Here is a 24,146-nt window from a genome sequence, read left to right as displayed (position 1 = left end):
GGCCACATACAGTTGTCCATGCGAGAAGCACGGATTCTCGAAATTTAGCCCACACACTCGTAGCGATTGTCAGAAGCGCGATATTCCCCATTTTTATATATATATTTTTTAATCCTTTATAATTTTAATTATTTAATTGCTCCTTCCTCTCTTCCTTGGCATGTTGTGACATTTCTGATAGTTGGATAATAAACCGTTTTATTGTAATTTGTCTTTCTAAATTATTTTGAGTCGATATTAAAATTTGGAAAAGGGGGGATACTTAGATCGGTAAAATACGCGAATTTCCTCCTACAACTTCGGTTGTTGTTCAGGGTACAGTTGAGGTTTTAACGAAGTTTGAGCGAATACATAATTAGCAAAAAAGAAAGTTGAAATAAAGTGATTAAACAAAATTTATTACAAATATCATAAATAACAGTTCATAAATGCATATATAGAGATATTTTTTGAAGGTGAGAAATGGTCTTCACAATTTGAAATCGATCGAACACACTGTGCTCGAATGCTCGTGTAAACGCGCGCCATCTATCGTAGGATAAATGTACTATGCCAAAAACCTTTGCGAGAGTGTATTAAAAAACTTTCCGAAGTATTATGGCAATCGTACTATGCCACAAACCTTCGCCGGAGTATATTAAACAACTTCCCGAAGTTTCACGGCAATCGGATAAACGGTGTGGTAATGCATGAAGGACACACACACACACATTCATTTTTATATATATAGATTTAGAACTTCATTCACTTGTTACATTATAAAATAAGATACTGCTAAGTTGATGTTATGAAATAAAGTTTATATGGAGAAGTGTCTTTGAGAATTTTATCTTAATTTGGAAACAAATAGTAAAATAAATGCAAAATAATAACAGAAAAGGAATAATACAGTAGTTAAAAGATTCACTTGCTTTTTTTTGTGTTTAAATTAAAAGTTAACAATGATTGAAGATTTTTTTAAGTAACCCCTTTAGTCTTTTGGCCATTAAGATAGCATTTTAATCATGCCCATCGTTAGTTTGATTGTATTCAAAACAGAGGCAGTCTGGTGGCAAGGAATGAGGTCTAACATTTACATCAGTTCACCTGCAAAAGTTTGATCAATTAAACCCGAATTAACATTTCCAGAATTGCTTTGGTTAGTGCCTTTACTGTCTTGGCTGTACAGCTATTGTTATCTGCAGTTACTGTTGTTTCAACATTGTTTAAGTAGTGAAGTAATAAATTTTATAGTATGTTTCACAAATCTTGGCTTAGCTGCTTTAATTTATGGTAGCAAGGATAAGTGTGCTAGTATTTGAAGGGTACAGGGTTTATTTTTTTTTTCTTTCCTTGCTTTTTTAACTGCTTCTTCCAATCATTCTTCTCTTGGATCTCCCTCATCTGCTAGAACTATTTTGTTTAGAAGTTACTCAACATCTTGAACACAGCTGTGGAAGTGATGTTCTTTTTGGATAATTTTCAACATTTTAAAAGTGTAGTAGAGTTTCTGGTCCAGTGATTTCCTTCCTATCGCCAAAGGAGCCTCTTTGATTGCATGGGGACTGAAATTAACTTTGTTTTCTTTCTTTATTAATGGGAGAATTGCTTGGGAATGTTCCCATTGTTCTCCCATTCTACAGGAATCCCATTGTTCTCCCATTCTACAGGAATGGGAGAACAATCTACTTTAATTCTGAAGAAGCTAATCATCATGAGCAATATTCCCATTGATAAAAGAGGATTACGGGACTCAAAGCACATCTCAGATCTGATGTATGCTCTATTTGAACACTTTAAGATCCTTGTTCGAGTAAGCATAGCTTCTGGCCAGGATGCATAATGTGTTAAACATTTCAACAAACACTAAGTTTATATATTATCAAAGTCCAAGAAATTAGATAATTATAATTGTTTAAAAGTTTATTTAATAAAGTAATGATCAGCTAAATAATTTTCTAAACTAATAATTTAATATACTGAAAAAAAACCGGATTAAAATTACTTATGCAATGACTTAAGATTATTAGATTATGAACTAATTAAAATTTCAAAATATTTTTTCATTTATTATTAAATAAAATACAATGAAGAATTAATTAAATATAACTCTGATATTAAAAGTATATAAATTCTAACTGTTTCTTTTTTTATAGTCCTGTTTTTGATGGATTGTATGATTTCTGTTCTATGTATACCGGTGCTTCATTGGAAGGAGCTGTGAAACTTAATAATCAAGTAAGTGTTAATGTATTGTATAAACCTTTGTCACATTGCAACTGATTCTGTAATTTAATTACAGAGGACATTAAACAGTAAAAATAAATTTATAACAATAATTGCAATATAAATACAGTGTATTGTTTATATCAGATTACAGTAAATTGATATGCATCAAATATAATGGATGAAATGAAACTGAAACTATGTAATATTGAATTATTTCCTTTTCAATTCTTAAACAAGTTTTATGTAAGTTTTGAAAAGAAAAAGGAGCTAATTTTTTATTGTTTACACTTTGTACATATTCTTTACTGTAAGAATAAAATTTATTCTAATGAAGTCTTTGTGCTCCTTTCAAATAAGTTGCTTTATATCTACATCCTCTTCCAAAAATTACAATAATTATCAAGATGGGGAAATTTATATGAAAGAGAATGAATGAATAATAATGATAGAAAATTTAATTTTTTTAATTACAGTTTTTATAAGTAATATAAAACATTATTTTTCTTTTTAACATAGTATCATACAGCTATGCTCAAACTTCTGAACTGCAGCCACTGACAGAAACATAAAAAATGGTTTTTGGAAGGAAACTGAAAACTGAATTAAATTTAATTTATTAATTTTAACATTGCTAGAAATACAAACTTTTTTGTACAAAATGTCCTTCTTGAATGTGCAGAGAATGCCAAAAAGTACACATATAGATTGATTTTTTATTGTAGGCACCTAACTTAAATATCTAAAACAGTATTTTTCAACTTTTTTTTTATCTCATGGCACACTTGAACCTATAATTAAATTTCTACAGAAGAAATCGCATGATTTAAAGTTGTGTTTATAAGTATTCTATAAACATATCATTATAAACATTCTATCTGGTGATTTTAGAAACGCAATTGCCACTTAATCTAATTCTTTTGTCTATATTTTTTGTGAATTAAATAAAACAGTATTGTTGTTCCTTAAAAAATAGCAGCAGGTTACAATAATAGTTATTTAAATTAATAATTTTCATTTACATAAGAAAAACAATTAACATTAATTCTTAATTTGCATTTAAAAGCAGTTTGATAATTTCCTTTAGAAACCTGCCCAATTTTCCACTATTTCTAAGTTAAAATAATTTGAACTAAATATGGATTATCATAGATGCAGAACAAAACAGAAATCTTAATATTAAATTTATTGATAGTTACAAACTTTTATCAGTAAATGCCATTCTTCTGTCAATCAATAGGTGTGGTTTAAATTAAAAAATAATGGCTATTGATGGTGGTTGTTGCATGACTCATATTTTTTCCTTCGTAGACAAAATAAATTACGATTAATTGAAGTACAGTAGAACATTGATTATCTGAATCAATTGGGGACTGGGGTTGTTCGGAAAATTGATTTTTCGGATAACCAATTATGTACAAAAAAATATATAAACCTATCCCACGTTGAAATTCGTTCAAATCCTGGCACATCTTTAAGTACCCTCTCATAGTCGCGCCAGTGCTGCCAGCTAAAACACGCATACCAACAAAAATAATAATGAAGTAGCCCGAGACAAAGCCAAAGATTGTAGTGCCACAGCACTAACGGAAATTTAAATTTGCCAACTGGAAAGCTTTTGGTTAATTGATGTTTCGGTTGATCGACATTCAGATAATCGATGCTTTACTATAGTTGTATTTCTAAAGAAGATTGTTTTAAAAGTCAGTAAGTATACATAAGTAAAAGAATTAAGTTAAAATGATTAAAATTAAATGTAGATTTAAAATAGAATGCAATACTTACTATTAATGTCCTGTCCAGAAATTTGGCAGGAGGGATTTTTGAGACGAGTTGTTTTATGAAAGGGGTTATTTGAAAATTGCACACATTATTCTTTTGTAAATGATAAAAAGAAAGGGAAGCACTCATTCTGTACCTGCCTGAGTTGTGAGGAGTGTTTTCTTGCAGTCAAAAAATTCCCCAAATTTTCTACTATACTATGTTTGGGTTCATTTAGCTTCAAAATAAACTACATATAAAAATTGCCTGAATTTGTTTGTGTTTGTGATTATAATTGTTATTTTAAGAAATAACAATTATAATCTTTCAAAGCAAACACTTTTATGTAATTTTAAATTTGAAATTTATGAATGATTTTCATTGATAAATTTTAACTTTGTCATTAATGGGAAATGTATATGGATGTGGTGACAAACAGTTCTTCTTTTCATGTCCATTTACTAAGGATTAGACTTCCCTCTGGTATTTTGCACATTTGTATATACAGTCGACCCTCCTGTAATGCGGGTTCATATAAAGATGCTAAAAGATACTTGTAAAATGCGGTAAAATGTCATCGCTGACTCATGTCACGACAGGATTGATCAAATCTGGACCAATAGTGGACAAGCAGTCTAACTACTTACACGCTACGGAAGTTTAGGCGGGTAAGTTGAGTTTACTATCGTCTGTACAGTATATAAATTAGGTACTGTAAGTCTGATACAGTACTGTAATTTTATACATTTCTTGTGAAAAAATTTCTTATTCAACGGCTGTAAAAATTATTTCTATTAATGATGTCTCCAAAGTTCAACAAATTTTTCACAGAAAAATAACTTATCAGAAAACGCACCTGCTGTTTGGTGCGCTGCTCTGCGATGAAAACAAGCTTAAGCAATAGCATCGTCGAACAGTGCACACTCGGTAAGTAATCGTACAATTTTTTGTTTATAGCATAGTTTATACGGATTATTCCCAAAAAATTATACGTGTTTTGGAAATGTTGAGTCGAATTAGTCTAGAATCGATTAATTTTATGATAGAAAACCTTTCAAACAGCCATAGTCCGTAAACTGCACACATGCAGGGATTGTTTACGGACTGTGATTGGCTCATGTATTTGAGGATTCCTACAATGTGAAATTCTTATAAAGTGGAACGTATCTACTGCATTATGGGGGTCGACTGTATAAACATCCCAAATCCTGATGTATTAATACTAAACCAAATGATTGCTGTAATTAATCAGGCTATTATATGCTACAANAAAAATTCCATGTGGCCAGCCCATTGGTGATGCACAAACCCACAACCAACTGCCAGTGTTTGGTGGTTTTTATCCACTCAGTCACTGGTGGGCACTTATTAAAATTTAAAAAGTATCATTTAGAAATTAAAAAACAAGAGTTGTCAAATGTTCAGATGTGAAAAATTAAATACTTAAACAGTTTTCACAGTGTAACACTTTATGACTCTAGGCAGGTGAGTGCTACTCATCTACTTTGTGTAATATCATTGTCACAGTAATTAAGTGAATATAATATATATTTAAAATTAAATAATTTTTTTGTATGAATTATATTTAGTTTATTATTTTTAAAATTTTTGCCAATAGACGGTGCTACATGTAAAGCCAGAAAATCAAACGTAGACAAAAATTAATTGCCAAATAAAAATTCAATCAATATTTTTGGGGTGTTATATATGACATTATCTAAGTTAGAAGTATGTTAATGTAACCACCAAGTTTTGTAGCAATTGGTCAAGTGGCCTAAGAGAGCATAATAAACAAAAAAACAAATATCCTCATTTTTATATATAGATAAAATGTATAATAAATTTAAAACATACAAACTTACTTCTATTGGATTTAAAATGTTAATTTTTGAAATCATTTTCATATATGTTTGGCTGTCTGCAAATTGCGAAAGATGTATTACAGGATTTTTTAAATCAAGACTTGCTATTCCAATCTCTCCTCGCCCAATACCTCTTCCTTCAACAATTGCTTTAAAACATTATATATAATATAATTGTTTAAAATCATCTTCATTGAAATTTTCAATTTAAAATTCAAAAATGTTAAATTTATTTCGGTTACTAAAATATTTATATATTTATGTAATGAAAGTAATACCTGTAATAACTGATCCTTTCAATAACTGGGGGGTAATACTTGATGTAGATAAATCTGATGTTTTATATTGATGTGAAGAACTTTTAGCTGAAGAATGTTTTGAAGTTGAATGAAGTTTTGGAGTTATATAATAGGGAGTTCTCTTAATTGTACTAGTACTACTACTGTTACAATTGCTAAAAAAAATGTAAACTGTAGATTAACTCAATATAAAAAATGGAAAGTACTTAATTTTTAATTATTAATTGTAGCATAAAATAACCCAATTAATTACGGTAATCATTTGGTTTAGTATTTTGCACATTGTATGATCTTGTCTGTTACCTTGTCCAGGTCAGATTTGGTGCAAAGGGCAGACATGCTCTTAAATGATTCATGGTTTGCCATTCTCCATATTCATGAGTTGGTGATATATCCCCATTTTTAAGATTATTCTCTGTCTTTCCAATTTTGGTGCAAACTGTTTTAGAGTTTACCAGATGTGTTATAACCAGCCGATAGCTTAAATATTCAAACCAGAAAACAACTATCTTTTGTTTTGATCTGATCTTTTACTTGTTCACACTGAGGCCGAGTTTTTTTCTAGTTGTTGAGCAAATGGAGTTGCCATTTTCACGAATCTTCTACTAGATTTAAGCCATTGTTTTGATGTAGTGCAATCATGGAGGGAATGCCTAGCATCATTCAGTTGTTTTGTTTGTTTAGTTATTGCTTGTTACGACTGCTCTTTGGATGTTGGGTGAGGTAATGCCAGCAATAATGCACAGATATTCTGTTGGTGCTGGTTTAATGCTTTCATTTGGAAGATAAATAGTTTATACAAGCGTATACCTGTTTTTGTCATAATATAGTGGATTATATTGATATGAAGCTTCCAAACCTGTTGCACCTTTTATCCAAATACTACTAAACAATTATTTTGTCTCAGCAGTTTTAAATCTAAACAAAAAACCAGCTAAATTGATTACTTTGATAGATGATGCCACATGAAAAACCAGTAGCTTATTGATATTGATTAACTTTGCATAGCGCATTGGCATTTTCTGTACATCATTATGAATTTGTTGAAAGGTGAAAAATGGGATTTTTAGCAGCTAAAACCAATCATTGTTAGAAGTTCATTTTATATGCACGTTTGTTCAAAAAGAAATACTCTTGGAAAAATGGATGCTATTCAGAAGTGGTTGTTGTTGGAAGTTTGACCGTAATTTTGATTTTATTTAATTGTTTATTTATCTTTGTTTTTCACTTTTCTCACCAAAATAAAATTAAATTTTTTTGTCTTAAAATTCTTAATACTTAAACACTTTTAATTCTGCATAATTAAAAGTGCTGTTAGAAAATTAGTTTTATTTTGATATATATAAAAAATTAATTTCATTTTTATTTTATTTTCAAGTGCTCTGATATAGTTATTAATTGGTCAGGCGGACTTCATCATGCAAAGAAATTTGAGGTAATAATAATGTGATGATAATTTTAAATAGAATTATTGTCTTTATAAAATTAAGTTTTAATCTTATTAAATATCTTTATACTATTGAGGATAATATAAATTCATTCGTTAATTATTTTTATGCTTAAATAAAAGTAATTTCTTAACCCACCATGTGCCAATTTTCTCTTGCTCTCTTCCTTCCTATAAATATATATTTTCTCTGCATAACTTACATTCTCCTTTTTTCTTGACACACCTAATATTCTAGTTTGCCCCATTCCACATTATCTTGATCAAGAAAGCAGATAGTTGTATTTGTTTGGTGAATTTGTAGAATAAATTTGTGGATTATTTTAAAGATCTTGTTAACAAAAGAAGTATTGATTCATTTTATAATAAAAGAAATCTTTTATAAACTGTATCTTGTTAAACACTACATAAAATACTTCTGTGGCCACAAGTACTTTTATCTAAATGACAATTGTTACTCAAAATTAAATATAAACTTTCAAACTTATGAATTTGCAACTGATGCGCAATGTCTTAATAAGTTTTGCCATTGGGTTACTGTAGAATTTGTTAAGATATAATCCCTTAAACATATAAATAAGATTATTTAACATACAAATATATAGTTATTACATGGAAATTTAAATTATTTTATTCTAAAATAAATGTTAATTATGTTGATGATATGAAACCGTGCTTTACAATTTGTTTATGCTTCTAACACAATAAAGTGCTATAAATTAAGACACTTGGCAGGTTTTCTCATCTTTATTTAGTTGAAGCTCAACTAAATAAAGATGAGAAAACCCACCAAGTGTCTTAATTTATAGCACTTTATTGTGTTAGAAGCATAAATAAAATGTTAATTATGTATTATTTTATATTACAGGCTTCTGGATTTTGTTATGTAAATGACATAGTTATTGCAATCTTGGAACTTTTAAAGTATGTATTTTTTATTATATGACACAATTACAGATTATTTTTTTTCTTCTAAATTATATAATTATAGATTAAATGTAGACAAAATTTTGCATGCTGTGAGATATTTACAACATATCTATATAATATATCAATCCATCAATTGATATTATAAATCAGTAGGAATACAAAAACCCTAAAATCAACTTATAAAATTTAAAATCAATTTACAAAATGATTTTAAATTTTGATTTATAAACTGAATGAAATGTCTGGAGAAGCATTTAAATAAAATTATTTTTATTTATATTTTCTCTTTCTACTCTGTGGGCACTATGCAGTTCTTTTTAATTATACCCATCATAGATTTGGCCAGGTTTACAGTTGAGGGACAGGTCCTGATCTATCCACAATAAGATTGACCATAAAAAATTCTATGGAGATGCTCGCTTGGATTTGATTTTGGACCTTCCAGAGTAATAAGCTGATGCCTTAACTGCCTCAGTGTTCCTGCCAGTGACCAAGTAGATAAAAACATCAAATCCGGGAAATTGGTCATAGGTTTGAACCATGCCAATGGGTTGGTCACATATTTTTCTGTGTTATCTTTATCTAGCACCTAAATAGGAGCCAGTTTCCCCATAGAAAGTTCTATCTAGGAGACATCGCTCACACATGGACAATCTGTCAAGATTGTCCATGTGTTGTATTGCCACATCTAATCAAAATCAGTCTTAATGTATTATTTAATTAGTATGCCTTTGGAAAAATTCAATATTTAATCTATAATAATTTTTTAATTTCTATTAGAAATATTAAATATTTACAAGTAAATTTTGATTTAATATAGAATATTCTGTTTACATTGTAAATTGAAACTATTCATATCATTCAGTATATAATTTAAATACAACAGATTACTCCAGAACATACTAATTAAACATAACTAATGACTGTTTCAGATATCATCCTAGAGTACTTTATGTAGATATAGACATTCATCATGGTGATGGCGTACAAGAAGCATTCTACCTCACGGATCGGGTTATGACCGTATCATTTCACAAATATGGAAATTATTTTTTTCCGGGAANTCATGATATTTCTAAGCCTTACTAGATACAGCAGTTCACTGAAATTTATAAAATAATATTAGATGATAAAGTTAATGTCACTTCTTTTGCTATAAATTAATATTAGAAAAATTTTTCATGTAAAAAAATACAATCTTTCATTTTCTCTTGTTACTACAACTGACATTAGTATTTTTATTATATTCATTTCTCCATATTTTCATTACATTTAAATGTTTAAATTTCGAGAAGTATTTTAAAATGTGTAAGAACATTTTTTAGGACAGTACCCCCAAATTTTATTATGAATGATTAAAATTTAATATTGTTTATCTTATTTCTTAAATAACAATTTACATAGTTTTGTTAGATGTGAAAATATCGTTTTGAAGTAGTTACTATATTTATACTGTAACTACTACTGAATTTTCAAAATAGTAAAATGGAACAATCACATATTTTATACAATTGTAATAAATAATAATATAATAAAAAATGTGAAAAAAATAACAAAATTATTACTATTATTATTATTATTTTACACTAACCTCTTTATTGTCAGAAAAATTTATGCATACATCTAATTTATCCCCCTTTACATCTGTTAAAGAAAGAAAATCTAATTAGCAACATTTTACTAAATGAAATTTTACTCTAATAACCAAAATAATGAAATAAAAAAATATATATATATATGTAGTACAATCCAAAAGTTTGGGGACTTGGCATAAAATTCCTTACCCTAAAAAGTTTATATTGCCGATGCACAATCACCTTCAAACTAATCACCTTGGGCGACTGTACACTTTTTCCAGTGGTCGTATAACTTCTGGAAGCACTGCTGGAAGCCACTTTTTGAAACCTCCCCTAAGGCCTCCTGCGATGCTGCTTTCACCTCATCTGATGACACAAAATGGCGCTAAATAAATAACACCACGTTTCATCACCTGCTATGATGTGGTTCAAAAATGATGGATTCTTATTGGCTTTGTTGATTAAATCACCCGATATTCTCATTCGTTCTTCCTTTTGTTCAGAAGTCAAAAGTCGAGGGACAATGTGCTGAGACACTCGGTGCATGTTAAGATNTGTACACTTTTTCCAGTGGTCGTATAACTTCTGGAAGCACTGCTGGAAGCCACTTTTTGAAACCTCCCCTAAGGCCTCCTGCGATGCTGCTTTCACCTCATCTGATGACACAAAATGGCGCTAAATAAATAACACCACGTTTCATCACCTGCTATGATGTGGTTCAAAAATGATGGATTCTTATTGGCTTTGTTGATTAAATCACCCGATATTCTCATTCGTTCTTCCTTTTGTTCAGAAGTCAAAAGTCGAGGGACAATGTGCTGAGACACTCGGTGCATGTTAAGATCTTCCGTTAAAATATGCTGGCAACTAGTCTTTGATAAGTGAGTAGTCGCAGCGATTTTTTTCAAGAGTTTGGTGATGATATTTGCAAACACATTGAGAGACTAACTCAACATTTTCCTTGTTCTGTGGAGTCGAAGGTCAGCCAGAGCATTCATCGTCTGCAATGGATTCTCGTCCCGTTTTAAAACGCCGATGTCATTTGTACACCTTTGATTTCACCTTGGTAGAATCACTGTACACCTTTCTTAACAATTTTAAAGTCTCCGTAGGTGTTTTACCTAAACGCTGACAAAATTTAATGTTGCAGTGCTGTTCTTGAAACTTCATTTTTATTATGTCGCAGAACAAAGGTAACTATCTCTGGAAGAAATCAGCAGTGCTCACGGCTTAATTACGTGACATGGGCAAAACAAACCTGAACACGTAGGAGTGGTTTGATAGAATCCATTTCATATGCTGTAACTTCAAATACATGCTTTTGTTGTCATAGATTACTGCAGTCCCCAAACTTTTGGATCATACCACGTATATTCAGTTATTAGCTACTTCATAAGAATACAGTGGAACCTCGGTATATGACCTTAGTCTGTTTCTGATGTTTGGACTTATATCGAACTGGACGTATACCAAACCAGCCTTTCCCATAAGAAGTAATGTAAAAATGATTAATCCGTTCTCATGTAAAAAAAAAAAATGGCTGGCTTTAAACATCTTGCTTTCCTGGCTAGTTCCTGCTTGATTTTTCATGAGATCAGCATGTATCTTTTAAGCTTTCTTGCAAATAATTGCTTCCATACGCTGTCTCCAGCACACTGTTTTTCAGTTATCCAAAGCAAAAGCATTTTCTCAACATGATCTAATGTCTTCGATCTCTGTTTAGAAATTGATTTAACCCCTTTCGCAACGTTAGCAGATTTAATAATGTCTTTATTTTTCACGATTGTCGATATCGTCGTTCTCGGAATACGGTATGCAACAGTTAAATCTCGAACACGCATGCCACCTTCATATTTCTCAACAATCTCTTTTTTCAGTTCCATTGTGATTCTAGTCATTTTTTTAGTTTTCTGTTGCTTTTCATTTGCCTTTTTGCAATTCATGATTAATAAAAATAATAAAATTTTACTTACAAATTAAAATCAGAAGAAATTTAACAAAGTTATAAACCGTTGCACCGCGAACGACTAGTCTGGTCTAGTATACCGATAGTGCTACTTGTTCATAAATGGTGCGTAGAATTAAGTCGTATACTGAACAAAAGTCGCGTACCGAGCAAAATTTGTTTCATCCAAACAGGACGTATTCTGAATTGGACGTATTCTAAAGCAGACGTATACCGAGGTACCACTGTATATATATTTTTTATAAAGTAGCTAATAACTGAATTAAATGAAATAGATGAAAATATAATAATTTATAAATGTTAAAATAATTTTGCATATTATTAATAAATATCAGGGTGATTAAAAAGTTCCAATGATCTTTAGCACTGGCAACACTGCTGTGTGCTGCAAATGAATTGTTATTTATGTCACCATCATCAAAGCACATACTGTCATTTTATAGAGATGTTGAGTCATTCCTTTGGTGAATATTGTTTTCCACAAGAAAGAATGACTGATGAAAAACTCATTTATTTGAGGCATTTTGTGTCATTATTGGACTGGAAACATGGATTCAGTGCAAGAGTGACAACAGAGAAATTTGTGGAATTGAAGGCCCAAGCAATGAGCAAGACAACTGCAGCTGAATGGTTTCACTGCTTAAACTATAAGAACACCATCCTCATAGACAAACCTCAGTCGGGATGATCATTGATGATGATGCCCTGCTCCAAGCTGTTCAACAGGAACCAGGCAACAGCACTTGCCCAATCAACCATTGTTTGACATTTGAAACACCTTGGCTTTTGCAGCAGAAGACCTCGAAGTATCCCATGAACCGATAGATCAGCAGGTACAAAGGAGGATACAAGTTTGTAATCAGATATTGCAAAATCCAAAAGATGATAGGTTCTGGCATAGGATCATAATGGTAAATGAAAAATGGATCTTTTTTCAGTAATCCTAACAGAGGAAACCAGTGGTTCTGACCGGGTGAAGTGTCAGCACAAGTTCAACAAGGACAGTTTGTGTAGTTCAGTAGACCATCCAAATTCCACAAAATGCAAAGCATGACTTTTCATTTTGTGGAATTTGGATGGTCCAGTGTATTGGGAGCTGGTTTCTAATGGCTGTGCTGTGGACGGCAACTCTATGCTGAGCAACTGGAATGGGTATTTGAAGTCCTGCACACTCACTATCCAGCATTGTTTAATCAAAAGTGTACGCTACTACAGTGTGATAATACTCCAGCACATTGTTCCAGAGTAGTCCAAGAAAAGTTAAATGAACTGGAAGGGATTAAAGTTTTGCCTCACCCAGAATACAGCCCTGACCTTGCTCCATCAGATTTTCACATCATCTGGTCATTGGTGCATTTTCTGAGAGGACATTCCTTCAATGCAGTGCATGATGTCAAAAATGGGTTTAGAGAGTTTTGGCATCAAAATCAACTGAGTGGTATTGCTGAGGAATCTGCCAACTTGCAGAAAGATAGAACAAGACCATGGCTAACAATGGCCTTTATTTTCAGGAATGACCACGTCTTTGTGTTTTATCTATATAAATATATAAAAACGGACATGTATGTCCCTATATTTCACTTTTCCACCAAAACTACACATCGCATGTGAATGGTGTTTGTATGTGGTGGTAGCCCCAAGTCTCCATTCATGCATAGGGGTGGTTGCGTCTCGATAGCTATAAGGGTGCAGAAGATATGGGGCTGAAAGTGGTTGAAAGTGGCTTTCTATTTCAAATGTTTTGTTCGAATTAAATTCGAACATAAAATTCGAATATTGGTTCGATTATAGAACGATTGTAAACGTTCCAGAAATGTTGAAAATAGTTTGTTTGACTTGACGTGAACAGGAGACGTTCAGAAATAGAATCGGGACCAGATCTCTAATCAGAAACGGGGGACCTAATTCTTGCACTCTGTGAAAACGGGTAAGATTGGCTATAATGTAATTATCTTAATCTTCACTATCGTTACTTTTTAAAAACCCAGCGAAGCGGGTCCTTGCAGCTAGATTCTAGATTACTTAGAAAAACAGTCTTTTATATATATATAAAAAACTATATTACATACAAATGTACGAACAAATAAAAACCCAGCGAAGCGGGTCCTTGCAGCTAGTTATGAATAAAATTTTGTATCATGTATCTGTGTCCAGGAACTGTTGAATCAACCTGATAATTATTATACATATACACAGTAATTAAGTGGTGATGTATGTAAAGTCTCAGAATTTTTCATACTGAAGATTTTTATTATTTTATATAATGACAAAGTAATGAATAAAGAGAATAAAATAAAAGTTATACATTAAATGCCCACATTAAATTTATCAGTGATAAGAATTGTTTTGATAATAATAATAATAATAATAATAACCATTTTGTTTTCAGACTACGTGAATGATAACATTCTAGTCTAGTATTGAATTTGTCTGTCTAATATTTCTATTTGTTTAAAATGTGTTCATGTATATTTGTTGAAAATTTACATAAAACTTCAATAAATTCAAATTATTTATCAAATATATCTAAATACAATAGAAGTTAAAATTGAAGACAATCTGTCAGTCACCCTCTATTCACTTCTACGCTCCAAAGTATATTCCAGGGAATGCCAACACGTAGACCGCGGTCGACCGCAAAGGTTTTGAAAGTAGCCCACGAAGCTAAAGTTGAACAATTTGCTTTCACTTAAATTAATGTTTAAAAATCTTAATTCAATAATTTATTCTTACAATAATAGTCTGTTTATGCAACGTACCCATACTGTTTGTATTTATCCCAAACAATGCAAATGAATGTTAATGCATGCGCATATAAAAATCCTAAAATTGTTTGCCCATATTCATAGTCGCCCGCAGACTATATTTTACCAAAAAAGTAGCCCTTAAGGGATAAAAGTTAGGCCACACCTGGTATATTCCATGACAGCCTGATCTTTCCTTTATATCAGGTCATCAAGAAATGTATTCCAGAACATAAAAGTGAATGAAAAGTAACTGTTTTGACAGACTTTGTCATCAATTTTAATCATTTACTATAAAATCAAAATCACTATCCAAGTGAAAGTTTAAAAAATAAAAAAAAAATATAGAAGTTAAGTTTAGATGTACTTCTGGATACTTGTAAAGACTTGTTTTCGAAGAACACCAACAAATTCTTTTTGATTTATACAAAGTAATTTTACAAAACAATAAGACATGTTTATTTTTAATATATGATTATAAATGAGAATTAATGTGAAATTTCCTTCAGACTAGGAAAGACTAACAATAAAAAAATATTCTAGTAGTATTCATAGAGCATCTCTCAGGCGGCATCATTCTCAACAGATTGCCCATGTGTTGTATTGCCACATTAATCAAACCAACCTTAATTTATCATTTAATCATAGATCATAGTACAGGGTATCTGAAAAGTTGCCGTGCTGTGAGAAATTTGTAATGACATTAAAGTTATACATACAGCATTTTATACAAGTTTTATGACCTGCATTTTCACTTTGCATTAGATGGTGTTACTGTTCATTCATAGATGTTCTGGTGTTTGGACTATAATTTTTGGAAGATTTCTTTGCCAATTGCATAATCTCATGGAATTTGGCCTGCTAGGTCTCTGGACCTCACTTCCTGAATTTTGGGGTGTTGGGGATATTTCTAGTATTTGCTGAAGCAGAAACTGCATTCGATCTGAAGGAGATAACTCGGTCTCCAAACAAGCTACTCGGCAAAGCTGGCCACCAATGGTCAACTTCCTAAACTTCTTATGTTAAAGAAAGTTTATGGCCTGACCAATCAATGACAGGACTACCGATTCAGTAGTGGTGTGAGATTTGCCTTATGTCATTAGACAACACTACACAAATCATCGATGACATTATTCAAATTAGATTTTAATGTGCTTGCGAGTAAGACTACTAACTGCTTTTTGGTACTTGTCACAATTCAATTTAAATTAAATTAATGAAAACATATTAATTGACATTTGCATAGTACAGAGTGAGGCAGAAAGGATGGACGTTTTTGAAATGGCTAGAATTTGCCACCAGGTGGAGTGACATGTGGCAGGAAGCGTGAAAGTAGTGAGGTCTTAGCATTGTCTTTTCAGTTGAAGGCACGGAGCCATGGATGTTAGAATACTGTGTGTTTGTGTACGTCTGAGGAAACAGTCATATGCTCAGTCGTACACATCTGATGAGAATACATTTTCGCATCCTTGCATACAATGGAAACATATTCTCATTAGACATGTGTGGTTTCAACAGGAGGGGTGATGGTACAGGCAGTTAGGGCATCAATTGATGTTATTTGTCATCTCTTTCTTGGTTGCCTCATTTTCAGGTTCAGTGACATTCATTGGCCTCCTCGTTCACCCGACCTATCCATGTGCGAAAATAATTTTTATTCAGAAACATTTCTAGTGAGATTCTACATCTTCGTGAAATTCATTATTCTCAGGTTTTTGTATTGGTGATATAGAAAATAGACACTACTACAGAGTGTGCAGTGAAAGAGTAGACATGAGTCAGCCCGAGCTGGAAGGATCTACAGGGTGGGAAAGAAAGTCACTTAACACACCTTCTACAGAATATAGAATATACCGAAAGTTAATTCGCTCATGTCAAAAACACATTAGACACAGAGGAAACATTGTGTGTTACAGGCAATGCCACAATCTTGATTATAACTCTAAACTGTAGATGGGAAGGAAATCGTCTGACATGTCATTTAGGGTCAGAATTTACTACTAGAGGTAGACATTAGGTACCATCTCTTATCTAAATTAATAAATATAATTTTAATAGTATATTAAATAATTTAGAATCATATGGAAGAGATGTGGAATATAAGAGTATTAATCATTAAAATTGCAGATTTATAGCCTGATTATTTAAGGCCATTGTTTTATTATGTATCTATATAATAAAACAATGGGCTTATAATATTAAAATATCGGGCTTTGGGATGTTTGATATAGTTTAGTTTACTTTATTCGTATTATAAATTAAATTTTAAAATTTTTTAACATTCTTAGGTGATATGTATGAAATTGGTGCCGAAACGGGACGGTATTATTCAGTTAATGTGCCTTTAAAGGAAGGAATCGACGATCAGAGTAAGTTTTAAACCTATAATTATTTACACATAAACTATTTGTACAGTACATTGAGAACAGACCTTGTACAACGTTATTCATTAATAAAATTATTGTTTACTGCATTTAGAGAGCTTATTGTAAGTAGTCATTTATATCTTGTATCCAGTTACATGCAACGAACCTTAAACACGCTTCCAGCAGGAAAACATTTTTAAATTTTTACAATAGCAAATGTTTTTGGTCTTTTTTCGTAGGCCTGCATCAAGCTTATGCAGAAGAAACATAAATTCAAACTGAGACTTCCAGATTTAGAATGTTTCTTGAGATTTTTTTTCGTATCATAGCATTTAAATAATTACAGGATGTTTTTTTGAAACTATACACGTTCACCTACAGCAAAAATTATTATGTAATAGAATTTTTATGTAATTCTAAAATACAATCTTAAATACAATCAACTAGGAAGATGCAAAACTAGAAAAATCTTTGATTTAAAAGATAAGAAGTCTGGAGGGGTGGAAATTTTTAATATAACAGTTAACATGTAAGTAATAAGGATGGTGAGATAATACCTATGGTATGGCGATCATTGGTAGACAACCGTCTGAAAGGAAACAGTACTAAGGCAATGAAAAATTTGCATGCAATTCCCATCCATTGTTTATTAAATTTGAAATTTGGTGATATTTAGGATTAAGTGAAAAATTTCTATTATATAATATAATAATTCTTTGCGTAAGTTGGCAGATCAGATCTCATTATAGATTTGGCCCATTTGTGTGGACAAAAATCGAGATCGGATAGTCCGTGGAGAAATGATCTCTCATGTCAATAAATTAATCGATTTTTATTTGAAGAAGTGATATATAATACAAGATACTCCAATATATTTATATTTTTTCATTTTATTTGTTGTTTTGCAGGTTATTTTCAAGTTTTTAAACCAGTTATTCAATCAGTTATGGAGTTCTATCAACCTACTTGTATTGTTTTACAGGTATGAATATTTGATTAAAATAATTTATAGATTTAATAACATTTTATTGAAAAATAGACTTTTTGTAATGAGATAATGTAAATTGGTTAGATAATGCATGAATAAACCAATATTTGAAACTGCGAAAAGAAATTTTATTCAAAAATTAGTCAAATAATTGATTTTGAACTCAATTTAATTTTAAAATTAAATCTTTGACTTTTAGTGTGGTGCCGACTCCTTAGCCGGAGACAGATTAGGATGTTTCAATTTAAGTATAAAAGGACATGGGTATGTTAATTTAATATATTTAATAATTTAAATAGCTTCTGTTACTTACAGATTTAGTAGAATATTATTTTAATCACTCTGGGATTTTCCACACCCATGCACAGTAACCGAATGATAATGTTAAGCAGAATAAATAAGACTTGATGGAGGAAATTCTGATTTTATTGACTCTGACATTAAGAAGACTAATGATAAAAACAATTAAATTACCTATAACATAAAGATATATTAATTCTAACTACTGTACACTCTTGTTAATCCAGTCTTTCAATTATCTGACATATCTTCAGTGTGATAACCTGTACTCTTCTGTTTTCCGAAAATGTTAGTTGTGTCACACGTCCCAGTTTTTCATTTATTTGGTTTTCGTTTTGGCATTTGTGTCAGCGTCCCGTATTGTTTGACCTGCCTGCATCCATAAAGAATTCATACTAAAGAGCAAGGTGTCACACATTTGTGCCTTTTACAGCCTCTAGGCCTATATACACTTGGGTGATCTGGTACTCTTGTTAATCTGGCATTCCTCTGTGCAAGGAATAGCCAGATTAACAGGAGTCTAGTGTATTAATTAATATGCAATACACTCTTGCTAATCAGCCATTCTTGCACAGAGGAGTACGAGATTAGCAAGCTTGCTGGATTACTGAGTAGTTCATTATTATTATTTTTTTTTTATTCAATCAAAAATATTTTTATAAATCATTAAGTCTTAATAATGCACAAATAATCAGGTTTATTTTTATCTTGTTCTAGTGAATGTGTCAAATTTGTTAAAGAATTAAATCTTCCCTTACTTGTTCTCGGTGGCGGCGGCTACACCGTTCGTAATGTGGCTCGATGTTGGACGTACGAAACTTCGTTACTAGTAGAAGAAGCCGTCAGTAGCGAAATACCTTACAATGGTATGATTTTTATTTTCTTTATATTAATTTATATTCAAAATAATGTTTGTTAATTCAGTAGATTATAAAGGTATATGTTCTAACGGCAAAATTTTTATGTAGAATATTTTGAATACTTTGCACCTGACTTTACATTGCATCCTGAAGTTGTTACAAGGCAAGAAAATGCAAATAGTAAACAGGTAATTTATTCTTGTTAACAAATTTTAGTTAAAAAATAATTGAAATTTATAATTTTATCAACTAAAATATTCAATTTTAGGAATTTTTTTTACACATGGAATTTAATTAAAGGTTTATTATATTTTACAGTATCTGGATGCTATTGTAAAAGCAGTGACAGAGAATCTAAAATGTCTTGCTCATGCTCCCAGCGTGCAGATGCAAGATGTTCCTCCGGATATGTTAAATTTAGAAAATACTGAAGAACCGAATTTAGACTCGCGTGGTTCTCAGAACGAGACAGAAACAAAGTAAATTAAAAAAATTTTTTTTTTGTATTCTTGTAATCAATTATCATAGATTTATACCAAATTTTTCTTAAAAATTTATACAAAAATTTCTTCATTTTAATTAAATTTTACAGGTATTTAAACTGTTTATGGAGCTTGTTTATTTACTTAAATCTTGAATAGAGGCCAGCATATTTTCAACTTTCTAAGATACGGAAGCTTTCTGAAGCAAACAAAAACGTCATTTAATTAACTAAAGAAGCCTTAATTTAACATTACACAAACGCTTTTGAAGCTTTCAGCTTATTCTCGGATGCATTGTTTGACTTTTGTTTGAATAAAATTAAACAGAAAGGGTATTTGGTAGAATCGAGTAAAGAACAGACGATGCATTCGAGACAAAGCTAATAATTCATTTATTTAGTTTAGAACTCAAAACGTTTTTTAGCATTTACATGAACAACATTTTAATTTGGTTTAGCAAAGAAACACTTTGTCCTACATTTTCAAATTTATATACTTTATAATCCTATTTTACTTCCTGGATCTATGTCTTTCTTTTACACTAGACAAATTTATTGTTTATTAAGTATTTCTGATGAAAAGTTATTGTTTCCTATCATTTTGTTTGTTTTTTGTTACATTTTTATTTAAATGATTCTTCATTTTTAACATTCTCTAAAATATTTAACACTTATTTTTACATTTCCCATCTTTTGATATCATTTATTCTTTTGTATTTAGATTAATGTGAAGATAGCTTATTTCCTCTTTCATTTTATTGATTACTTACTATGGAAGATAAGATATTGACTCATTCTCAATTCCATTTTTGCTATTCTCCTTATAATCTCTTGATTCCTGAAAGCTGTGATAACAAATTTCCATTTAAAGCATTCATTTGAATTTAAAATGTAATTTATGAAATTTAATCTACAAAATCTCTCCTAAAATGTTATGCTTGCCTTCCGTTACATCATCAAATTATATGCAGTTTCTACATATGCAAAGTACAAATATGGAAAATGTCTTTAATCTTTATCTCTTAGCTCTTTGACTTTATCCTTGATCTCTCAACAATCTGTTCAGTGATGCTTTCTGACAATTTTCTTATTTTCTTAGACAAGATAATACGTAGATGTTCTCGCACTCAATTTCTTTAATTGCTAGATCCATATCTCAATTGTTTTTGTGATTACTACACAAAAAAAACCAATTATTTTTAATATTTCTTTCTAAAAACATTCATTTGTAATTTGTTATGAGCTTTTTCATTTTTTTAAATTATTTTAATTTACTTTTCTTTCTATTCTTGTTGATCAAATGGTGATGAAATCATTTGAGGACCTATACTCAAATCTAGTCAAACTGTCATAATTTATCATAGACTGTTATGATTGAAGTATTATGCTTTATCCTTCGGCTGTACTTTCCAATCCAGCTGTGGGTAAAGATCTGCCAGATAGTTTATATTCCAAGTGCTGCATGTCAAATTACAATTTTCTTGGAATTATATCTTTATCTTTCCTTAATTATTTCTTGCCTGCTTTTTATAACTGTTTTTTTTTTTTCTTTCTTTTTTAAGTCTTAATCCTCTTGAATGTAGAAAATCCAGTAACATAACAAGAAGCATACTTGTCTGCCTGCAAGAATTGCAGGTTTGAATCCTTTTCTGGGTCAATCTTTTCTACCAAATGTTTCTACAGTAGAGCCTCGATTATTCGACCTAATTGGGGACTGGGGTTGGTTGGAAAATTGAAAGGGCGGATAACCGAAAAGTATGAAAAAATCCATTATTAGTATAGTATATTATTATATTTCATGTAATTAGTATATTAGTATATTGCTATTAACCTACTTTGTGTTGAATTTTCATCGATGTTAAGCCTAACAAAAATTTTTTTAATAATAATCGTCGCTATTGTATCGTTAAAAATTAGAAAATTAAGCCTCGTTTAAATACTGGCTCCCTTTCATGGTCGAATGAGTGTTGCCAGCTAAAACACGTAAAAATAATATTAAAGTAGCCAAGACATAGCCAAATATTGTAGCGCCACATCACTAGCGGACATTTGAAATTTGCCGACTAGGACGGTCGGTTAACTGAGGGGTCGGTTGATTGGGGGTCGGATACTCGAGGCTCTACTGTATAATTATTAATTTATTCAAACAATTGAAATTGATGATAAAAATTAGTGTGTTGTAGCCAAATATTTTTAGTAATTAAATTATTTGCCCAATATATATATATGTAACCAAGCCATACTTTATTTCATGATAACATTTCCCTATCGGAAAGCAATTCAGTTCGCTTAAAAAAATAGAATTTTTATTTGTGTTTGCTTCTAGTTTTATTGGATAAAATGGAACAGATTCTTATTTAAAGATAGCAAATTGCAATTTTAAAATAAAAATTGATAGGCTTCAATTGAATATGTGACATTAAGTTATAATTAATGGTTTAGAATAAATATACAAGTTTTAAATACATCACAAATACAGATTTGTGGTGTACATATAGAACTTTATTATAATATAATTAACAATCCAAGATACATTTTTACATATATATTCTTACAGTTTTGGTATTATATAATGCTCTAGAAAGCCATAATAGTTTGAAGATTACTCCCATTCTTGTTTGTTATCCATTATACATAGTAGACAGTATGCTCTTTTGTATTGAAAAATCTGTCTTTGAATTATAGCAAGCTACAAAAATTTTACAATTGACAGTCACAAAATATATAAATTAATTTATTAAAAGTTATATTTAATGGACACTATTGTAAATTAGGTCATTCGTTTGAAAAATAATTAAATACCCAAAAGACGGATTAAGGTCAGACACAACAGGAAAAATGTATTATAACTAGTTCCTAAAATATAATTTTTCTGTTTTTAATCATTAAAAAGTGTTCTTTTTAAAAATTTTGTTCAAAATAAAATATAGATTACTTATAAAAAGTTTTAAAATCTTTTTTTTTTTTAATAGGCCAGAATATCCAAATGAATTTTATGACGGCGACAAAGATCAGGACAAAGATGCGGAAAATGTTGAAGTTTGACGGCGAAAGAAGAATAATTTTAAAATACTGTAAAGAACGTTGCCAAAATCCAAGTCGATAAATATACAATTTTAATAAGCGTTGCATCGTCTTGCTTAATTTCCCGACAGAAATATAAGTAATTATGGTTTTATTCGTTCCCAAATGCAACGCCGTTTTGTTCTTTACAAAAGAATCATCCTCATTATAAATTTGTTACTGTAAAATAGTAATTTCAATCATCTTTCATTTGTACTTTTACCCATAATTTACAATTACAAATGTAATTTTTACAATAGTTTTTTATGGCCGAACATTTTAAAATGTAATTTATAAGTATTAAGACCATTTCATTACATTATTTTATATAGTTAATAAAATTAGTTGCATTTAATTTATAAATTTCAATTTATTTTAAGTTTTAGAAGTCTGGGACTGTAAATCATTATACAATTTTTCCACAGTTATGTTTGATTATTGTATGTTCCCAAAAACAATACAAGTATCATTAAAATAATTTTTATGAATATAATTTTTAACGTTTATGCTCTCGTTAATTCATGTAATAATGCCTCGGGTATCTCAAGTTGGTAACGGTGACCTTCTGAGAAATAAAGCGAAGATGCTCGGATACATTAATTTACTCAAATTTTTAAACAGTTTAGGTACTTAAAAGACCTCTGAACAACAAAATTTATCAATAGAAGGTGGTGTAATGGCTAGAACGCCGTGGCTACAAAATCATTAAAGAAGTTACCTGTATGCTCTGCTCCATTGCTATACAAATTAAAATTTTTCTTTGCATTCTTCTAGACAATCTTCCATATTGTCAGTTATAAATCATTAAAGCAGTCTTTTGTAATTGTTTTTAAGTTGAGGTTGTACGACGATGTGTAGAAATTCCTCACAATGCCGCAAAGAAAATTCTCTGGATTTTGAGAGGCTCCACAACTGATCTGCTATTCCATTGAGCTATTCTTTAATCAACATCCAGATCAATCTTCCACACTAATTTTTGAATTTTTTCAAGTGAAAACACTCAAAAATCTTAAATTTTTATTAGTATTTAAAAAAAAAAATATTTTATACTTTATTAAAAGCATGATTTTAGGTATTTTAATTAAAAAATAAACCACCTTTTTATTATATTATTAAGCTAATAATAAATATAAATATATGATAAAATGTAAAGTTTATTATTAAGAAAAAAATCCTTAAAAAGTAAACAATTATTTATATTAAATTGTAATTAAATTTGAACAATTTTTAATTAATCCTGCACTGTATTTTTTTTTTTATTTTTATTTTAAAATCAATAAAAATTTGAACAACACTC

The 24,146-nt window shown here is 30.4% G+C and overlaps 1 protein-coding gene across 1 annotated transcript; it reads left to right on the top strand.

Annotated features, from left to right (window-relative positions):
• The first annotated feature begins 2,123 nt into the window (after positions 1 to 2,123).
• Positions 2,124 to 23,839, top strand: LOC111620695 (histone deacetylase 3-like). The gene is made up of 11 exons (XM_023362683.1): positions 2,124 to 2,217; positions 7,506 to 7,562; positions 8,443 to 8,498; positions 9,437 to 9,567; positions 17,077 to 17,160; positions 18,066 to 18,139; positions 18,345 to 18,409; positions 19,163 to 19,311; positions 19,414 to 19,493; positions 19,624 to 19,784; positions 22,759 to 23,839. The coding sequence occupies exons 1-11, from the start codon at positions 2,170 to 2,172 to the stop codon at positions 22,829 to 22,831; spliced, it is 978 nt and encodes a 325-aa protein (XP_023218451.1). The 5' UTR covers positions 2,124 to 2,169; the 3' UTR covers positions 22,832 to 23,839.
• Positions 23,840 to 24,146: the final 307 nt, after the last annotated feature.

This window comes from Centruroides sculpturatus, unplaced genomic scaffold (assembly GCF_000671375.1).
Source record: "Centruroides sculpturatus isolate CEXI.00-Female unplaced genomic scaffold, Cexi_2.0 scaffold287, whole genome shotgun sequence".
In the NCBI taxonomy this organism is placed as follows: domain Eukaryota; kingdom Metazoa; phylum Arthropoda; class Arachnida; order Scorpiones; family Buthidae; genus Centruroides; species Centruroides sculpturatus.
Note: the sequence above shows the minus strand (reverse complement) of the source record. Positions and strands in the feature narration are given on the sequence as shown.

Excerpts from the sequence above, each read along its gene's own strand:
- LOC111620695 (XM_023362683.1), top strand. The coding sequence starts at position 2,170 with ATGTATACCGGTGCTTCATTGGAAGGAGCTGTGAAACTTAATAATCAA. Across the intron at positions 8,499-9,436 it reads GCAATCTTGGAACTTTTAAA|ATATCATCCTAGAGTACTTT; the intron begins GTATGTATTTTT and ends TGACTGTTTCAG. Across the intron at positions 17,161-18,065 it reads GGAAGGAATCGACGATCAGA|GTTATTTTCAAGTTTTTAAA; the intron begins GTAAGTTTTAAA and ends GTTGTTTTGCAG.